The sequence below is a fragment of the Dipodomys merriami genome, unplaced genomic scaffold (genome assembly GCF_024711535.1).
Source record: "Dipodomys merriami isolate MVZ:Mamm:240054 unplaced genomic scaffold, mDipMer1.0.p SCAF_26, whole genome shotgun sequence".
Classification (NCBI taxonomy): domain Eukaryota; kingdom Metazoa; phylum Chordata; class Mammalia; order Rodentia; family Heteromyidae; genus Dipodomys; species Dipodomys merriami.
This window is the reverse complement of record NW_027204048.1, coordinates 18,128,131-18,143,416: the sequence shown is the minus strand read 5'-3', so window position 1 is coordinate 18,143,416 and position 15,286 is coordinate 18,128,131. Positions and strand designations below refer to the sequence as shown.

Sequence of the window (15,286 nt, the reverse complement as noted above, 5' to 3'; positions counted from 1 at the left end):
TAGTTTCTCTCACGAATTCTCATTTTTTCCATCCCTCATATTGCATTTGAATAAGCAAATACTGGTCCTCACAGTATACGTTGGCTTTCCATAAACATTTGCTTCCCTTTTGTAACATGTTGCTTAAATCTTGCAAAAGGGAATCCTTTGAGCCCAGAGGGAATCTTATGCGCTCCTGTTAGCAATGAGCAAAGACGGGGTACAGAAAAGATGGTGCAGCCACAATTTTAATGTGGGTTCGCGGACATGGATTCTAAAAATCCAATATGGATAGCATGGCAGACCCAGAACCCGCTCATTTCAACAGAAGTCAAATGCAGTGACACTACAATGTCCAGGTGTGCTGATTTAACACACGCAGTTTAAAAGAAAGTGGAGCACAGGTGAGGGGTACCTGTGTGTTCACTACACGTACTGTTTTCAACTCTCTAGTAGATTTGCTGATTTTTAAAAAGAAAAAAAAAACAGCTATAAGTTATAAATTAAAGTATTATGTCAAGTATCATTGGCTTTAGGGTAATAAAATAATGTTCTATCTTATAAGTAGAAACAGTTCTACCAAAGGAAAAAAAAATATATATATATATACGTATGTATATATATATATATATATATATATATATATATATATATATATATATATATATATATAGAGAGAGAGAGAGAGAGAGAGAGAGAGAGAGAGAGAGAGATACTTTAGAAACTAATCGCGGGAGTGGCAGGGGTGCACCTGCCACTCCTCACCCATGTCCACATCGTCTCTTGAGTTTCTTTCTTTTTTTTTTTTTTGAGTTTCTAAGCAAATAATGTTGATCTTTGTCCAACACTGGTTGTTTTATTTCTTGGTCTAACACAAAACACAACTTATCATTTACAAACGATGATAACGTTTTGAAAGAGAATACACCTTTCAGTAAAAGGAAACTTAAAATGATTGCTTTAAAACCAGCTGATATGAATAGCTCATGGATGATTCAAACGGGCTATGTTTTACCACTGAACTAAAAACAGGTTTGGTTCTTGTGTAAAGACTAATGTCAAATGACAAAGCTCTGTCATTCCTAGCAGCTCTTAGGCTGGACAGTATCAACTTAGCCCAAGTCTCAAAAGTAATAATAATAAAATAAATCTTTACTTAGGATGGGAGATGGAATACAGTGCTACCTTTTGGTGACAACAGAGAGTAAAAAACTATGTGCTGTGGATAATACCAAGAGTGAATCTGAGTGAAATCTGAAGTTCCCCTCCCAGGCCTTCCAACAGGCCTCTTGAATAGCAGAGCAACACTCCCTCCCCACTGAAGTCTCTGAGAGAGGAAGACACAACTTACAAAGGCCTTATGACCATCTGGGGAACATGAACACCAAGACCCAAGGCAGGGCAGGGCCTGGTTCTTTCAAAGGCACTGATGACACTGGAATGTGTCATAGACACAAGTGGATCCAATGAGCAAAAGCCCTGGGACAGCGGTAGTTGCTGGTTTCAAAAGCTCAGCATGGAGTATCATCATCAGTCTACATAGATTCCTTCTCCTTCCTCTCAGACCTACTTCTATCTCTGTTTTCTGCATGGATTTCTGTCAACTGGAGCACATCAGAGAATCAAGACCATGTTGGTTTCTCAAATGGCAAATTTATCACACCCTTTGATACAGAGGCTGGGGAGATGGGGGGTGGGTGGGGGATATAAAAGGAAATATTGGGAAAAGTTGAATGTTACTCTTGGTAAATAAACAATACTTTGAATATACACACCTTTTTTTTTTTTGGCCTTAGAGTTAAGGTCTCAGGCTAGGAACATTGCCTACCATAGATGAGGCCTTGGACTTATTCCCAGTACTAAAAAAGACAAAGGTAGAGAGGTAGAAAGTAAGAGAGGGAAGAAGACCATAGCCAACTTGTCCCACACTCCTGAGAGCCTGACCATCATCCTGACTCAGCCTCCTGAGTACCTGTAACTACAGGTCTGTACTACTGTACCTGATAAACAGCTATTTTAAAAGATGATTCATAGAAATCAACTAAAATAGAAACTCATTTTTCCCCTTGCTTTCAAAATAAATGCCTATGTGCTATTATAAGGGAAAATAAGACAGCAACATGAACATCAAGCCTGTTGAAAGCTCCCTGAGACAACATTCAGACACTACGCCATACAACGTGACAGCACAAAATCAATTACAAGGATCATGTACAATAAAAATCAAATCTCTACATAACCTACAGGATACACAGTATCCTTACGACTGTGTGTGGCAATAAATTTACCCATGTCGGAAAAATGATCAGGCTATAAAATTCTCAAAATAATTTTGGCACGAGTCCCTGAGTTGTTGTGAACAGTCCTGAAGGCTGCTTCCCGGCCATCCTGGCCCCTGCTCCCAAGGCCTCATTCCCTGTGCGGCTCCCTAGACACTCCAGCTTCCCCTCCATGAACAGAGCCAGAGGAAGGAGGTGGGCTGGAGGCCCATCTTCATTTAGTGTTCTAACCTCTCGAGGGCCTTATGCCGCAGATGCTCATCCAAACACTGGATGGCAAAGAGGTCGACGTCCATGTCAAACTTATTGGCAAAGAAGTGGTGCTTGCGAAGCATCCAGTTCAAATCCCCGGCCCCGAAAATGCACACGGCGCGCACATGCACCCCGTCGCAGGGCGGGTAGGGTGCACCGCGGGACACGTCGCCTTCGAAGTACTGCCACTTGACAAACCGGGCGACGGCGTTCATGTCAGACAGGTCATACTTATTGCTGGAGGACAAGGAACCTGGCACTTCGGGAATCCTTTGGATGGTGGCCCAGAGGTACTCATCGGGACTGTACGTGTCCTGGGCCCACTCCATGAACTTCTGGATGTGTTCATCCTCTAACACGAATCTCACGTACTCCCTACTGACCACAAAATAGGCGCTACCTGAAAACAGAGGTGTGCTCAAGGGAGGCGGTGTCTTGACCGTCCCCGTGTTAATGATCCGGCCGTTCACGATGACATAGTGCTTCCTCCACCTTTCCTCCTTATGGGCTGGCATCTTCTCTGTCTCCAGGTTGTTTTCACCCCTGAAGGACTGCAGCTTCCTAACAATCTCCAGGTTGGTTTTAATAGGAAAATCCATGCCGCACAGATTGATCAAGTATTTCCAGCCCGCATTCATGGCGTACAGGTCCTTCATGCAGTTGAGGTCTGCCTGCACCCGACTCCAGGATGCATACACCACGGTCTCCAAGCGGCTGGCCACGAAGACGTTACTGAAGCACGATGCGATGCCCCTCACCGCAGCTAAAAAGGCTTCCTCGGATTTCTTGTCCACGTGAATGCAGTAGAAATTCTGCGGCATGTAGATGGCCCGCAGGAGCCTGTCGAGCATTTCAATCTTGTGATGAACCACGATGGAATAGGCAATTGGGAAGGCCACCTCCTCCTTGCTCAGGGGCTCTGTGATGTACTTGCGCGTCTTGATGAAAGAGCCACAGTCCCTTGTCATGTTTATATAGTCCTGCGGTGTCCACCGTGGGCGCCTCTTAAACCCCACTGTTAGTATCTCAAGCTTTGCTTTTTGGATTTCGCTAACATCACCCTGTAAAATTTTGGTGCAGTTGACATTGCCACTAGGATTCTCTTCCGTAAGATCCAAGTGACTGACACTTAGAAACTCAGGCTTCTGATGGATCTTTAAAACAGACAAGGTAATCAGAGACAAAACAAGAAGCACAAAGTAGTATTTAGTGGGACAAGAAAAAAGTCTCCTCCTCAGTAAGTTCTTCAGCATTTCAAAGGACAATGAGAGACTTCCCTTTCTGAAGGTCGCAGTGGTAGGCTTGGGTACCAAAGATTTTCCTCTCCAAACCGGTTGGGGTGTGTCAGAGGAACAAGAGCATCTTGAAAGGCAGGACAGCACTGAAAGCAACACAGAAATAATGTAAGTAAATGCAATCTTGTACAGCATCTTCTTAGGTTAGAAAACAGTGCCACTGCTACAAAGGTCAGGTCAGTTTTTTAAAAGAAAAACAAGGTGGGTTAATAAAAGGAAGAGATCGTTTTACAGGAAACCCACAGTCAATAGCATTAAAGCCACAGGGAGGTTGCAGAATGAGGGGAGAGGTAATGGGAGGGGACCCTGGACACAGCTGCCAAAACCTAGTACTAAGTTGTCCTCAATTAACATGCATAGACTGAGATGCTGGACTTAGAACCTGGACTGTAATTATTGAACTGTCTATACTTGGGGAGTACCAGTGTTAACAAGCACTAAAATCATTACCAGTATGTCCCCCTAATGGCTACTCACGTCCATGAAGTGGTGTCAGCAATCAGGAAGGCTCGAAGAGAGCAGATCATTCAGACATTTTTAAAGAAGTTTTGAAAGCAGAATAATTCAACTGACTTTTCAAACCGAACTAAAATAATTTTATGTAAAATGAGGCCAGGTTGGGGGCTGAATTAGGTTAATACCATATTTAAATTCAGTTCAATGACAAGTACTACAGGAAGACAAGACAGACACAGTCCAAAATAGAGCCTGTATTTCCTAATAATGGAGCCTTTAGCCCAGAACCAGTAGCTCATACCTATAATCTTAGTTACTTAGGAGGCTGAGATCTAAGGATTGTGGTTCAAAGCCAGCCGAGGCAGGAAAGTCCATGAGACTCTTACCTCTAACCAGTAAAAAAAAAAAATGGAGCTTTGGTTCAAGGGGTACAGCAATAAATAGCCTTAAGCAAAAAAGCTCAGAGATAATACCCATGCCCTGAATTCAAGCATCAGGATTGGTAAATACACAAAAATTAATAATTATTATTAATACTAATATTGGAAAAATAATAAAATTATAATGTCTATTGGAGACCACCCTATTTTTACTATAAAAATGCTTCCAAACATTCACATGTTGTTTGGTATTTTCTGTGTGTGTACAGAGGCTTGAAGTCTCCTCTTTCTTGGCTTTTTTTTTTTTTGCTCCAGACTGGTGTGACACCTAATGAGCCATCTCTCTACTCAGTCTTTTCGCTGGTTAACTGGAGGTGAGAATCTCATGGGCTTTTCTGCTCCAGCTGGCTTCAAACCTCAATCTTCAGATCTCAGCATCCAGAGTAGCTAAGATTACAGGTATAAAGCCCCAAGCACCTAGCTATTGTTTAGCTTTTAGAAGCAATTTTGTTATTTAGCAATTGGTTCTACAACAATAGGGGCTGTTCCAAAACAGATCAAATACCATGCATGAACCATATCCATACCGGATTTATAAAGTGATGTTTGTTTTTTTCAGTACTAGGGTTTAAACTCAGGGTCCTCTGTTTGCTGGGCAGGTGCTCTACTACTTGAGCCATGCCTCTAGCCCCAGATTTAGAGAGTCTTGACATAGGAGGCTTTTTTTAAAGAATCTTTTTGTTCTTTGAGACAGGGTCTCACTATAGTCTATGCTAGTCTCGAATTTGTGATCTTCCTGTGTCAGCCACCTAGGGGCTGAGATTTTAAATTAAGTTCTAAATGCCAGAATTAACACTGAACCTCTTAAATATTTCAGTGGGAAATAGATTATCACTATCAATAATGAAAATAAAAATTACCAGTACCACATAAATGCAGAATAAAAGGAAGCATTTGGATTTTTACCATTCAGAATACATAGACGTCTGGGTGATTCAGTGTTCTGGTCACTGTCATACTGTTAGGTTTCTTAAATGCACCAACAATGGTGATATACCTCCAGGGCTGTTTAAATAATCTACAAGACAGAATGAGAAATAAGTGAGGTGGATGGAAATACATACCCCAATTATTTCTCTCTTTTACAATTTCTTCATTTACAATCTTATTTTTTAACTTAATATGTGTATGGTTTGCTAAAGGTTTTGAAAACACCTGGCAATTTAAGCTAAGCTTTGTGTGTGTGTGTTTGAGTGGTGTATATTGCTAGGCATCGAACCCAAGGTCTTTCATATGCTAGGCCAGCTCTCTATCATTGAACTATACCCCTAGCCATTGGTGAAGCCTATATGAAAGGAAATTCTAGTAGCCTTTTCTTTTTTTTTTTTTTTTGGGGGGGGGGTCCAGTCGTGGGGCCCTCTGGGCCTGGGCGCTGTCCCTCAGCTCTTCAGCTCAAGGCCAGCGCTCTACCATTTGAACCACAGTGCCACTTCCGGCTTTTTTCTTATGTGGTGCTGAGGAATGGAACCCAGGGCCTCGAGCACGCAAGGCAAGTGCTCTACCACTGAGCCACCTTCCCAGCCCCTCTAATAGCCTTTTCTAAAATGTATGCTGAGCAACCATTTAATGGTCCAGTATGTATGACTGGAAAACCCAGCATACAGATTCCAGCGTTCACTAGCATGTTAGTGACCATACTTCCTCTCCTTTTCCTTTGACTATCTTGATCACTGCCCTGCTCCCACACTTTCTTTGAAAGCAAACATTTCTGCTAAAATCGTTAAGCATTTCCATCATTACAACATCAAAACACTAAGCAATGATATTCCTTGCCTCTTATAGTTCAAGACGTTTATAGAAACCTCTGTCCAGTCACTGGCAAACCCTGAAGTGAATGGAGCAGAGATTTCAGTGCCCCACACAACAAATACAGACACTAGAAAATTAATCAAAGAATGTATCAAGGGCTGGCAATGTGGCTTAGTGATGGTTTGCCTAGCACGTATAAGGCCCTGAGTTCAATTCCGCAGTACCGCATACACAAAAAATAAATAAAACTAATAAAATTAAAAGAAAAAAAAGAAAGAAAGTTTCAAAGAAGGGGTAGGAGGCATAGCTCAGTTGGTAGAGTGCTAGTCAATGAGCAAAACCCATCAGGCTCCTAGTTCAAGTCCCAGTCTCAGAGCAAAACAAAAAAGAAAGTACCAAGGAAAATTGCTAAACAAACGAGTAGCGATAAGAAGCAGCCTCAAACAGGGTAAGGATGGAGTTCTGAGTTCCAGAGCTGACGTATTATAAAATGTCCAGTTTCAACAATAATAAAAAACAATGATAAGCACACAGAGAAACACAAAATCATGGTAAATCAGTACAGCAGTGCATTACAAGTTTTTTTGTACACCATTGTAACCCTCTTAAGTAAAGTTTCACAAAAAGATCTTTCAAATACACAAAGGAATTTCCATGAAGAAATGAAGCATCTGAGCACATTAGTTTTGTGTGTGTGTGTGTGTGTATGTGTGTGTGCATGCGTGTGCGCCTTATGACTGGGGCTTGAATTCAGGACCTCTCAGCTATTTCCACTCAAATTTGACACTTAACCACTTGAGCCATACCGCTCCTTCCAGCTTTTTGCTGGTTAATCAGAGGTAAGAGTCTCAGATTTTCTAATCAGGTTGGCTTTCCACCGTGAGCCTCAGATCTCAGTCCCTTGGGTAGCTAGGATTACGCCTGAGCCAACAGAGCCTGGCCTACTACCTTCTTTTTCTTTTGGCAGTAAAGAAGATAGAACTCATGGTCCTGTGCTCACTAGGCAAGCGCTCTCCCAACTGAGCCACGCCCATTTTATACGCTGTATTAGGTTAATGCAGCTTGAATCACCAAAAATTCTTAGTTCAAATAGAGAACACCATGGAGCAGGAAACGAAAGGAAGAAGGAAAGATGGTACCTGAAGACAATAGTTCTTAACATGTGACTTCTAGCAAAAGAGATGAAGAAAAAAACGAAACAAGAAATGTAAGAATGCAAAGCTCTACTGAAAATAGACTGCTCTTTCTTCTATAGTGCCAGTGATAAGAAGTCAAGGCAGGAGACAATAGGAAAACTACCAAGTACCCTTCAGGTGACAGTCTGGTCACACTTCAACGTAATTTTATAATTTAGTTTATATAATTCATAAATAATTTATATGGGAACATAAAACACCTGGGCCTAGGTGAGGGGTCCGTTTGAGTATTCAGTGCAGTGGGAAGACAGACAAGATGACTTTGGGGGGTGAGGGAAGAGGAGGTGGCGATGCAAATGGTAGAACAGATGAAGAAGTAACTGATTAATCAGATCCACAAACCCCAGACTGAAAAAGATCCAGCTCCATTTACTACTACCATCTTCACCAGGTTCAGGAACTGGTGACAAGAGCACTGTAGAAAGGAGGTCTGGCAGCTGTTTAGAAGGCACATGGGTCTTCACCCCAGACTTTGCCAAGATCCAGGGTTTAGTCTCTGCAAAGCTCATACCAGGCCCCAGGAAAAGAGCGCAGAGCCCCATGCAGAAAACAAGAACCCAGACAAGAAAACTGACACTTCCTTCCTCCCCTCTGACTTCCTTGTTCCAGTTGGATCTCAGAACCCTGGCTGTGAAAACAAGCTCAAGTTCATTCGCCAGGAAATCCAAATAAGCCAAGAGATGAAAAATGACTTAACAAATGTCACTTATAGTGGAGTTCCTTCCGTGTTCAAAGGAAACATCCTATACACAATAAATAAAATGCCAATACCAATAAAATGCTTAGGAAGATAATTACTTCCATTAAAAAAATAAATGGATGGGCAGGGTGCTAGTGACTCACACTTGTAATTCTAGCTCCTCAGGAGCCTGTGATCTAGATGCTGAGATCTGAGGATTATGGTTTGAAACCAGACCATACAGATAAATCCCTGAAATGCTTACCTGTAATGAACCAGCAAAAGCCAGAAGAGGAGGTATGGCTCAAGAAGAGAAGGCCTGGAGTTCCAGCGGAACTGGTACCAAAAGAAAAAAGAAAAAGAATATATAAATGGATGGAGCAGATTACATTTTCTGAAGACAGCCAGACAACACGGTCACTACAGGTGTTCTTCTGTAATCTGACCTCCAATCTCTCATCAACTAGGCTATCTCTTCCTGCTTTCATTTGGACAGCCATATGATAATGTTGACTGAGGAAAGTTCTGTGGAGTGTAGCCACGCCAGAGTGACCACACCAAAGCTAAGTCATATAAAACCAGGCAGCTACTGCCAGGTTGCTTGGAAAATTTTCTCTCTTGACGTTCATTTCTGAAGCAGCCTCTACGCTGTGGGAAGCCAGGTTGGTAAAATTCAAAGCCAACAATTCTAACTGAGCCCAGCTCTGACTCCACCCGAGTTGCCTGTGTGTGCAGAGTGAGACGCGGTCAGACGGCTCAGTCTCTCTCCGCGGAAATCATCCCTGAATTCTTCACCCGTGCACATCAGGAACAAAACATAAATAAAATGAAATGGCCAATGCTGTGTGTTACTATGCTGGAGGTGGTTTGCCTCACAGCAATGGATGAGGACAACAGGAAACCCCAGGACACCTAGAAAATAAAAAGAACCCTTAAAAAAAAAAAAAAAACCAACGAGATGACAGCAAAATTAAAAACAAAACAAAACTCAATAAAAGGGTTGGAAGATCAAGCTGAGAATTCTCAAACAGACCAACTGTGACCAAGTAGGAATAAAAAAATAAGAGAAAGAAATACAATCATTTAGAAGGTCAGGCCAGTAGATTCACTTTCTGGTGGAAAGGCAGGAGGAGGAATGGTATCAATTCAGTAAGTGAAGAGCTGGACACAGGTGGCTCATGCCTGTAATCTTAGCTACTCAGGAGGCTGAGAGCTGAGAATCTCCATTTGAAGCCAGCTCAGGCAGGAACGTCCATGAGACTCTTATCTCCAATTAACCACTGCAAAGCTGGAAGTAAGGGTGTAGCTCAAATGATAAAGCACTAGCCTTGAGCCCCTAGTACCAGCACCATATATATATATGCACACACACACACACACACACACATATATATCCCAAGATGAAGAAATTGGTACTAGAGGATTTTGTGCATAAATTGATGAAATCCATATATGGTGGGTGAAACTAGAACTCACGCCAAGAGTCATTCTTCATTAATCTACCACGACATGTCAGAATGCTGGGGAAAAGCACATGAAGTGGATTCAGAGCCAAGCAAGGTGGCAGCCGCCTTTCATATCAGCACTCAGAAGGCAGAGGCAGCCTTACTACATAGTGGATTCAAGGCCCGCTTGGGCTACGCAGAGAGACCCTGTCTCAAAAATAAACATCAATGAATTAAGAAGAAGAACGTCTTCTTCACACTTCACAAAACCCAGCTATGGAAACCAATAAAAAGAGCACAGAGCAATGCTTTCCAAGTACTGAAGAAAACAGAACGAGGTCCAGCTGGGAATTCTTATGAATTATCAATGAAAGTAAGTACAAAATAAAAAACACTTAAACATTCATGTCTCAAAAATATTTACATTTACCCACCTAATTCTCATGAAGCTACCAAACACGGAGCTTCCTAACACAGCAGTATTAACCAAGAAAGGAGACTCATCAGGTTAGACACAGAGGTGGATGGAACAGAGGCAAAAGAAGCCCAGGATTATGAAGAAGGTCATGGTAAGCCGTGTAGGAAACCAAGAGACAAACCCCAGCGGGTCAGCAGGCCCTGGGAGCCATGTCTTCCACAACACAAAACTCGTGAGTGGTAGGTAGGCCTCTGCTCAGGTTTATCCATTTCCTGCGCTCTTCCTTGGCCTGCTCTTGGTGGCACTGAGGCAATAAACACTGAAAACCAACCTGAACAATGGCAGACTTTGAGTCTGAGTTTGTAATAAGCACCTTGAAAACAAAGCAGACTAAGGAAGTTAGGAGTGTAATTATGGATCCCAAACAAAGCAGTCATGCAAAAGGGAAAACAGCAATCATAACCTATCCCAGGGCTTAGATCTGAAGAACAGGGCTTTTATATGTAAACACTATTTATCAATCAATGTGCAAAGCAACTCTGCTTGAAGCCATGGCTTGCTTCCATTCCCAGCAACAGGAAGGGAGGGGAGGGAGGAGGGAGGCAGGAAGGGAGGGAGGCAACTCAGGAGTGAAGGGAGGGGAAGAGAGGGAAAAGAAGGAATAGATGGAATAGAAGAAAGGAGGGAACAAAAGGGGGGGAGGGAGGAAGAAAGAAGGGAGGGAAGGAGGATAAACAACAGTCAGCAATATATAAAACACTATGGGAACATGGTCAGGATTACTTTGATGCTACAAACCCAGAGCCTCTTTCTAATTTTAGAATGTGCTTGTCTCCAACAGCTAGACACGGTCAGGATCCATGGGAAAACATGAAGTATGGGTAAATACCATTGATGCTTGTAAGAAAAGGCCCCAAATCACTGATTATCAGATCTAGATTTCAGCTTGAAATAAGCAACAACAGGAGACCTCCATTCCCAAGTAAATGAGGGCCATTGTGGTTTTCAAAACCGAAATCTACTAGATATGACTAGTATATACATCTAGCTGTGTATCAAAATGAACCAGTTCTTAAACATCTCATATTCATTCTGATACCAGACACTTACTAGTATGTTAATTTAGAGAATTTCACTAGATAAAAATGGAGGAAAATGTTGAAAGAAATGAGTTTCATGTGCTCAAGATGTATTTTCCTTAATTCTCGCCCACCCCAGCTTTTGTTTCTGAGACAAGATTTCCATAGAGTGTCCAGGCTGGCCTCCACTTTGCTATATAGTCAGAGCCCATTTCTGCCTCCATTTCCTAAGTCGTGGGCTTAGGAACATGAGCCACCAGGCCCAGAACCTTAATTCCCTTTTAAAAAAAAATACTGAGGTTTGAACTCAGGGCCTTGAGGTTGACAGGCAGCTACTCTACCACTTGACCCAAGGTTACAGCTCTTTTTAGATTAGTTGTTTTTCAAATAGAGTGTGGCTTTTTGCCCAGGCTGGTCTGGAGTGCTTATGCGTCCCATGTAGCTGGGAGACAGGTATGTGCCACCATGCCCAATTCTTATTGATTGAAATGGGGTCTTGCACTTTTTTTTTTTTTTTTCTTTCCTGTTCTCGTCTTCCTAGTAGCTAGGAGGAAAGAATCTCGTTGTAAGTTAATGTAACAAAACCCTACCTACTTAACTTCTCCCTTCCTCAACCCCTCAGAGTTACAGATGAAACCATGGTGCACACTCACGAACGTTGCGAGAGCACTAGTACTGAGGGCCATACTGCCGATGCTCTGGACCCTTCTTCTTCTTCTTTTTTGTTTTGTGGGTCGTGGGGCCTGAACTCTGGGCCTGGGAGCTGTCCCTCAGCTCTTCAGCTCAAGGTGAGCGCTCTACCACTGCGCCACCTTCCCAGCCCCTCCTTTTTTTTTTAAAGGCCATGGAGATAATCTTTCTTTCAAGCACCTGCACACATCTGTACACGTGTGTATTTCCACGCCTTGCCTCTTCCTGGGTGTGCATACTCAACATGGATGGAAAATCAGGGCCCACACCCCACCGCCCTTCGGCCACAGGAAGTCTGAGCTGGTTTTTCTTCTTGCCCTCTGCGTCACCCACAGTCCTAGGGCTATGCAGCTCTGTGGCCAGAGACAAAATACCAAAAGTAATTGTGATGGAAGTCATCAAAGTGTCTTAGGACTGCTACTCTAAGCAGGCCAAGAGACAGAGTAGGAAACAGATACTCCTGAGACAGAAGCTCTACCATTGGGAATGGAGTTCTTTCTGAGCATCTGGTCACCCTCCTCCTCCCCAAACTCACCCCTCAACCACCTCAGGGTTGCCTGAGGTACAGATGATATAGAACGCCGTTCTCCCTGGCTTGCCCTGCTTCAAGAGTGGTCTCTTAATCTCTGCGACCCTCTGCAGGGAGCTGTAGAGCTTCCCAGCCCTTCTCCGCCTAGACAATCTGACACTCTACCCCTGGTTGCCCCTGCAGACCTAACACAATGATTGAACAACATTGCCGCGGCCACACACCAGTGGCTCACGCCGGTAATTCTCAATATGCTGGAAGCTGAGATCTGAGAATCACAGTTTGAAGCCAAAGCAGGCAGGGAAGTCCATGAGATCCTTATCTCTAACGGACCACCAAAAAGCTATGAGTAGAGCTATGGTTCGAGTGGTAGAACATCTGCTTTGAGTGAGTAGAACATCTGCTTTGAGTGAGAAAGCTAAAGGACAGTGTTCAGGCTGGAGTCCACGCCCCAGTACCCAGTAAAACTCAACCAAATCAAATCAATCAATTTGTGGAGCTGGTGCTCTCAGAAGTCTCTGCTGATCTCTTAGGCTCCAGCCATGCAAACAGGAGGTGACAATGAGCCTTTTATGACTAGCAGTGGGTCATGTCTTCTGTGCCTTTTGGGAAATGGCGCTTGATTTGTGGATGGACGCTGCAGGCAAAGCCAGATGATAGGGAATGATGCCGATCTCCATGCCTCACCGCAGGGCCAGGCCTACAGAGCAACTCAGCCCGCCATGCTTGCCTAGTGAAGCCCAAACTACCACACTCCTTTGCCAAAAATGTGGCCCCTCCCGCTCCTATTCCTATCCCCACAACAGAAGCCTGGTGTCCAGATCCTTACACAGGCAGACAACACGGGCACTGAAAGTATACTGCTTAAAAACGATAATGTGATTTCCCCCCTCAAACACCAAGATTACTGTTGAAGAAATAGCACCAGAAAATTAAATAACAAATGTAAACAAATAAGCTACTATACCGGTGGGGCACCAGTGGCTCACTCCTGTAATCCTAGCGACTCAGGAGACTGAGATCTGAGAATCATGTTTGTGCAAGCCCGCCCAGGCAGGAAAGACCTTGAGACTCTTACCTCCAATGAACCACCAGAAGACTGGAAGTGGCGCTGTGGCTCAAAATTGGTAGCGTGCTCGCCTTGAGTAAAGAGAAGCTCAGAGACAGCACCCAGGCCCCCAGTTCAAGTCCCCCTGCTGACAAAATAAAAAATAAAATAAAGGCACTAAACTCAAACACACTGCAGAATGACTGACTGGGGGTGGGGGGGCAGGCAAGAAGGCAGAAGGGTAAATGGGAGGTGAGGGAGAATTAAGTCTTCCACAACAGCCGAACTTGAAAGAGAGCAAACTAGGAACAAGGTAAGCATTCTATGCTTGAGGGATATGTAAATACACCCATGGAAATCTACAAAAGTTGCAAAGGGTTGGCTGGGTGGGTGGGTGGGGCATGCCTGGCATCTCCAAGGACACAGGGCCACAGAAGTGGGAAGGTGGCAGCCCAGGCAGAAAGCCAGATGCCACCTGGAAAATAAAGAGGTTGGAGGCGGGGTTCAAGCTACACAGTGCCTGTCAAGCCAGCGTGAAGCCCTGAGCTTAATCCCTAGAAGCTAAAACGAATGGTTACATGGTAGGGCTATGCTTTACACTGCAACTACCGAGCCCTTGAAATGTGACTACCATGACAGAGGAAATTAATTAATTTAATTAATTAAAGTGTAAAACCTGAAGCACCATATTTTATGTTTTATATATATATATATATAAAGTTATATTTTAAATATAACTTTAGTGTTTGGATTGGACATTTCTCTTTACTGGCTGACTGTATGAGCTCACCATTTATTGAAGTATGTATACCTCATATATTGGACATATGCAACATTTCAATAACTCATTAATCACTTCTCATACTGTTTTATATATAGTTAAAAATAATACACGTTCAGCTGGCAGGAGTATATTTTTCTCTAGAATTTTGGAATATTTGCAAAGAAGGAACTCTTAGGACTGGAACCCAGTCTATGAGAAAACTCATTGATGCTTCTGTTTTTGGTTTGGGGAGGGGGGGTTGGTCAGTTTTGTGGCTTGAATTCAGGGCCTGGGAGCTCTCTTGAGCTTTTTGCTCGAGGCTAGGACTCTTGCACTTGAGTCACAGCGCCACGTCCAGTTTTCTAGTGGTTAGTTGGGGATTACGTATGTGACTGTAACCCCTCTGTACATCACCTTGACAATGAAAAAAGTCCCACGACCTTTCCTGCCCTGGATGGCTTCGAACTGTGATCCTCAGATCTCAGCCTCCTGAGTAACTAGGATGACAGGCGTGAGTCTAGCACATTGATGTTTCTTATACACCTTGGACAACGAGGTTGAGGGTAATTTTAATAAACTGTCAGTGTGTTGGGGCCCTGACTCAATTTGTCACATAGGGTCAGGGGTGGAATTTTCCACTTGTAAAGTTTCAGATTTTGATGCAGTTTGGATTTCAGCTTATCGCTGCTCTATTAAAATTACACTTCCCTTCTTCATTTTTGTTTTTGCTCTCAAATACACGTGGCTCACATTATTTCTCCTGGATAACCGAGAATGGAAAGTTCTAGGGGTTGTTGACAAAGCAGTGTTGTTTTTCATGACTGTGACTGTCTGGGGACAGAGTTCTCCATGGCCCCTTGCATTTCTATACAACTTGAGTTAAAAATAATAATAACCTTGGGGAAAAAACAACACTTTGACCCAGGTACTGGTGACTCACACTAGTAATCCTTGCTACTCATAAAGATCAAGGTGTAAAGCCAGCTCAT

General features: G+C 43.2%; 1 protein-coding gene across 7 annotated transcripts in view; it reads right to left on the bottom strand.

Annotated features, from left to right (window-relative positions):
* Positions 1 to 633: 633 nt before the first annotated feature.
* Gcnt1 (glucosaminyl (N-acetyl) transferase 1) overlaps positions 634 to 15,286 on the bottom strand; it is a 36,638-nt gene continuing 21,985 nt past the window's right edge. Inside the window, exons 2-5 of one of the 7 annotated variants that reach the window (XM_070035773.1) lie at positions 13,565 to 13,682; positions 8,591 to 8,661; positions 5,608 to 5,719; positions 634 to 3,891 (exon numbers count right to left, since the gene is read on the bottom strand). In XM_070035773.1, coding sequence (XP_069891874.1) covers positions 2,477 to 3,763 — 1,287 coding nt within the window. In that variant the 5' untranslated portion in view covers positions 3,764 to 3,891; positions 5,608 to 5,719; positions 8,591 to 8,661; positions 13,565 to 13,682 and the 3' untranslated portion in view covers positions 634 to 2,476. Of the gene's footprint in view, positions 3,892 to 5,607; positions 5,720 to 8,590; positions 8,662 to 13,564; positions 13,779 to 15,286 lie in introns of those variants that run through there. The other 6 variants (XM_070035774.1, XM_070035775.1, XM_070035777.1 and 3 more) reach the window with 6 other exon arrangements.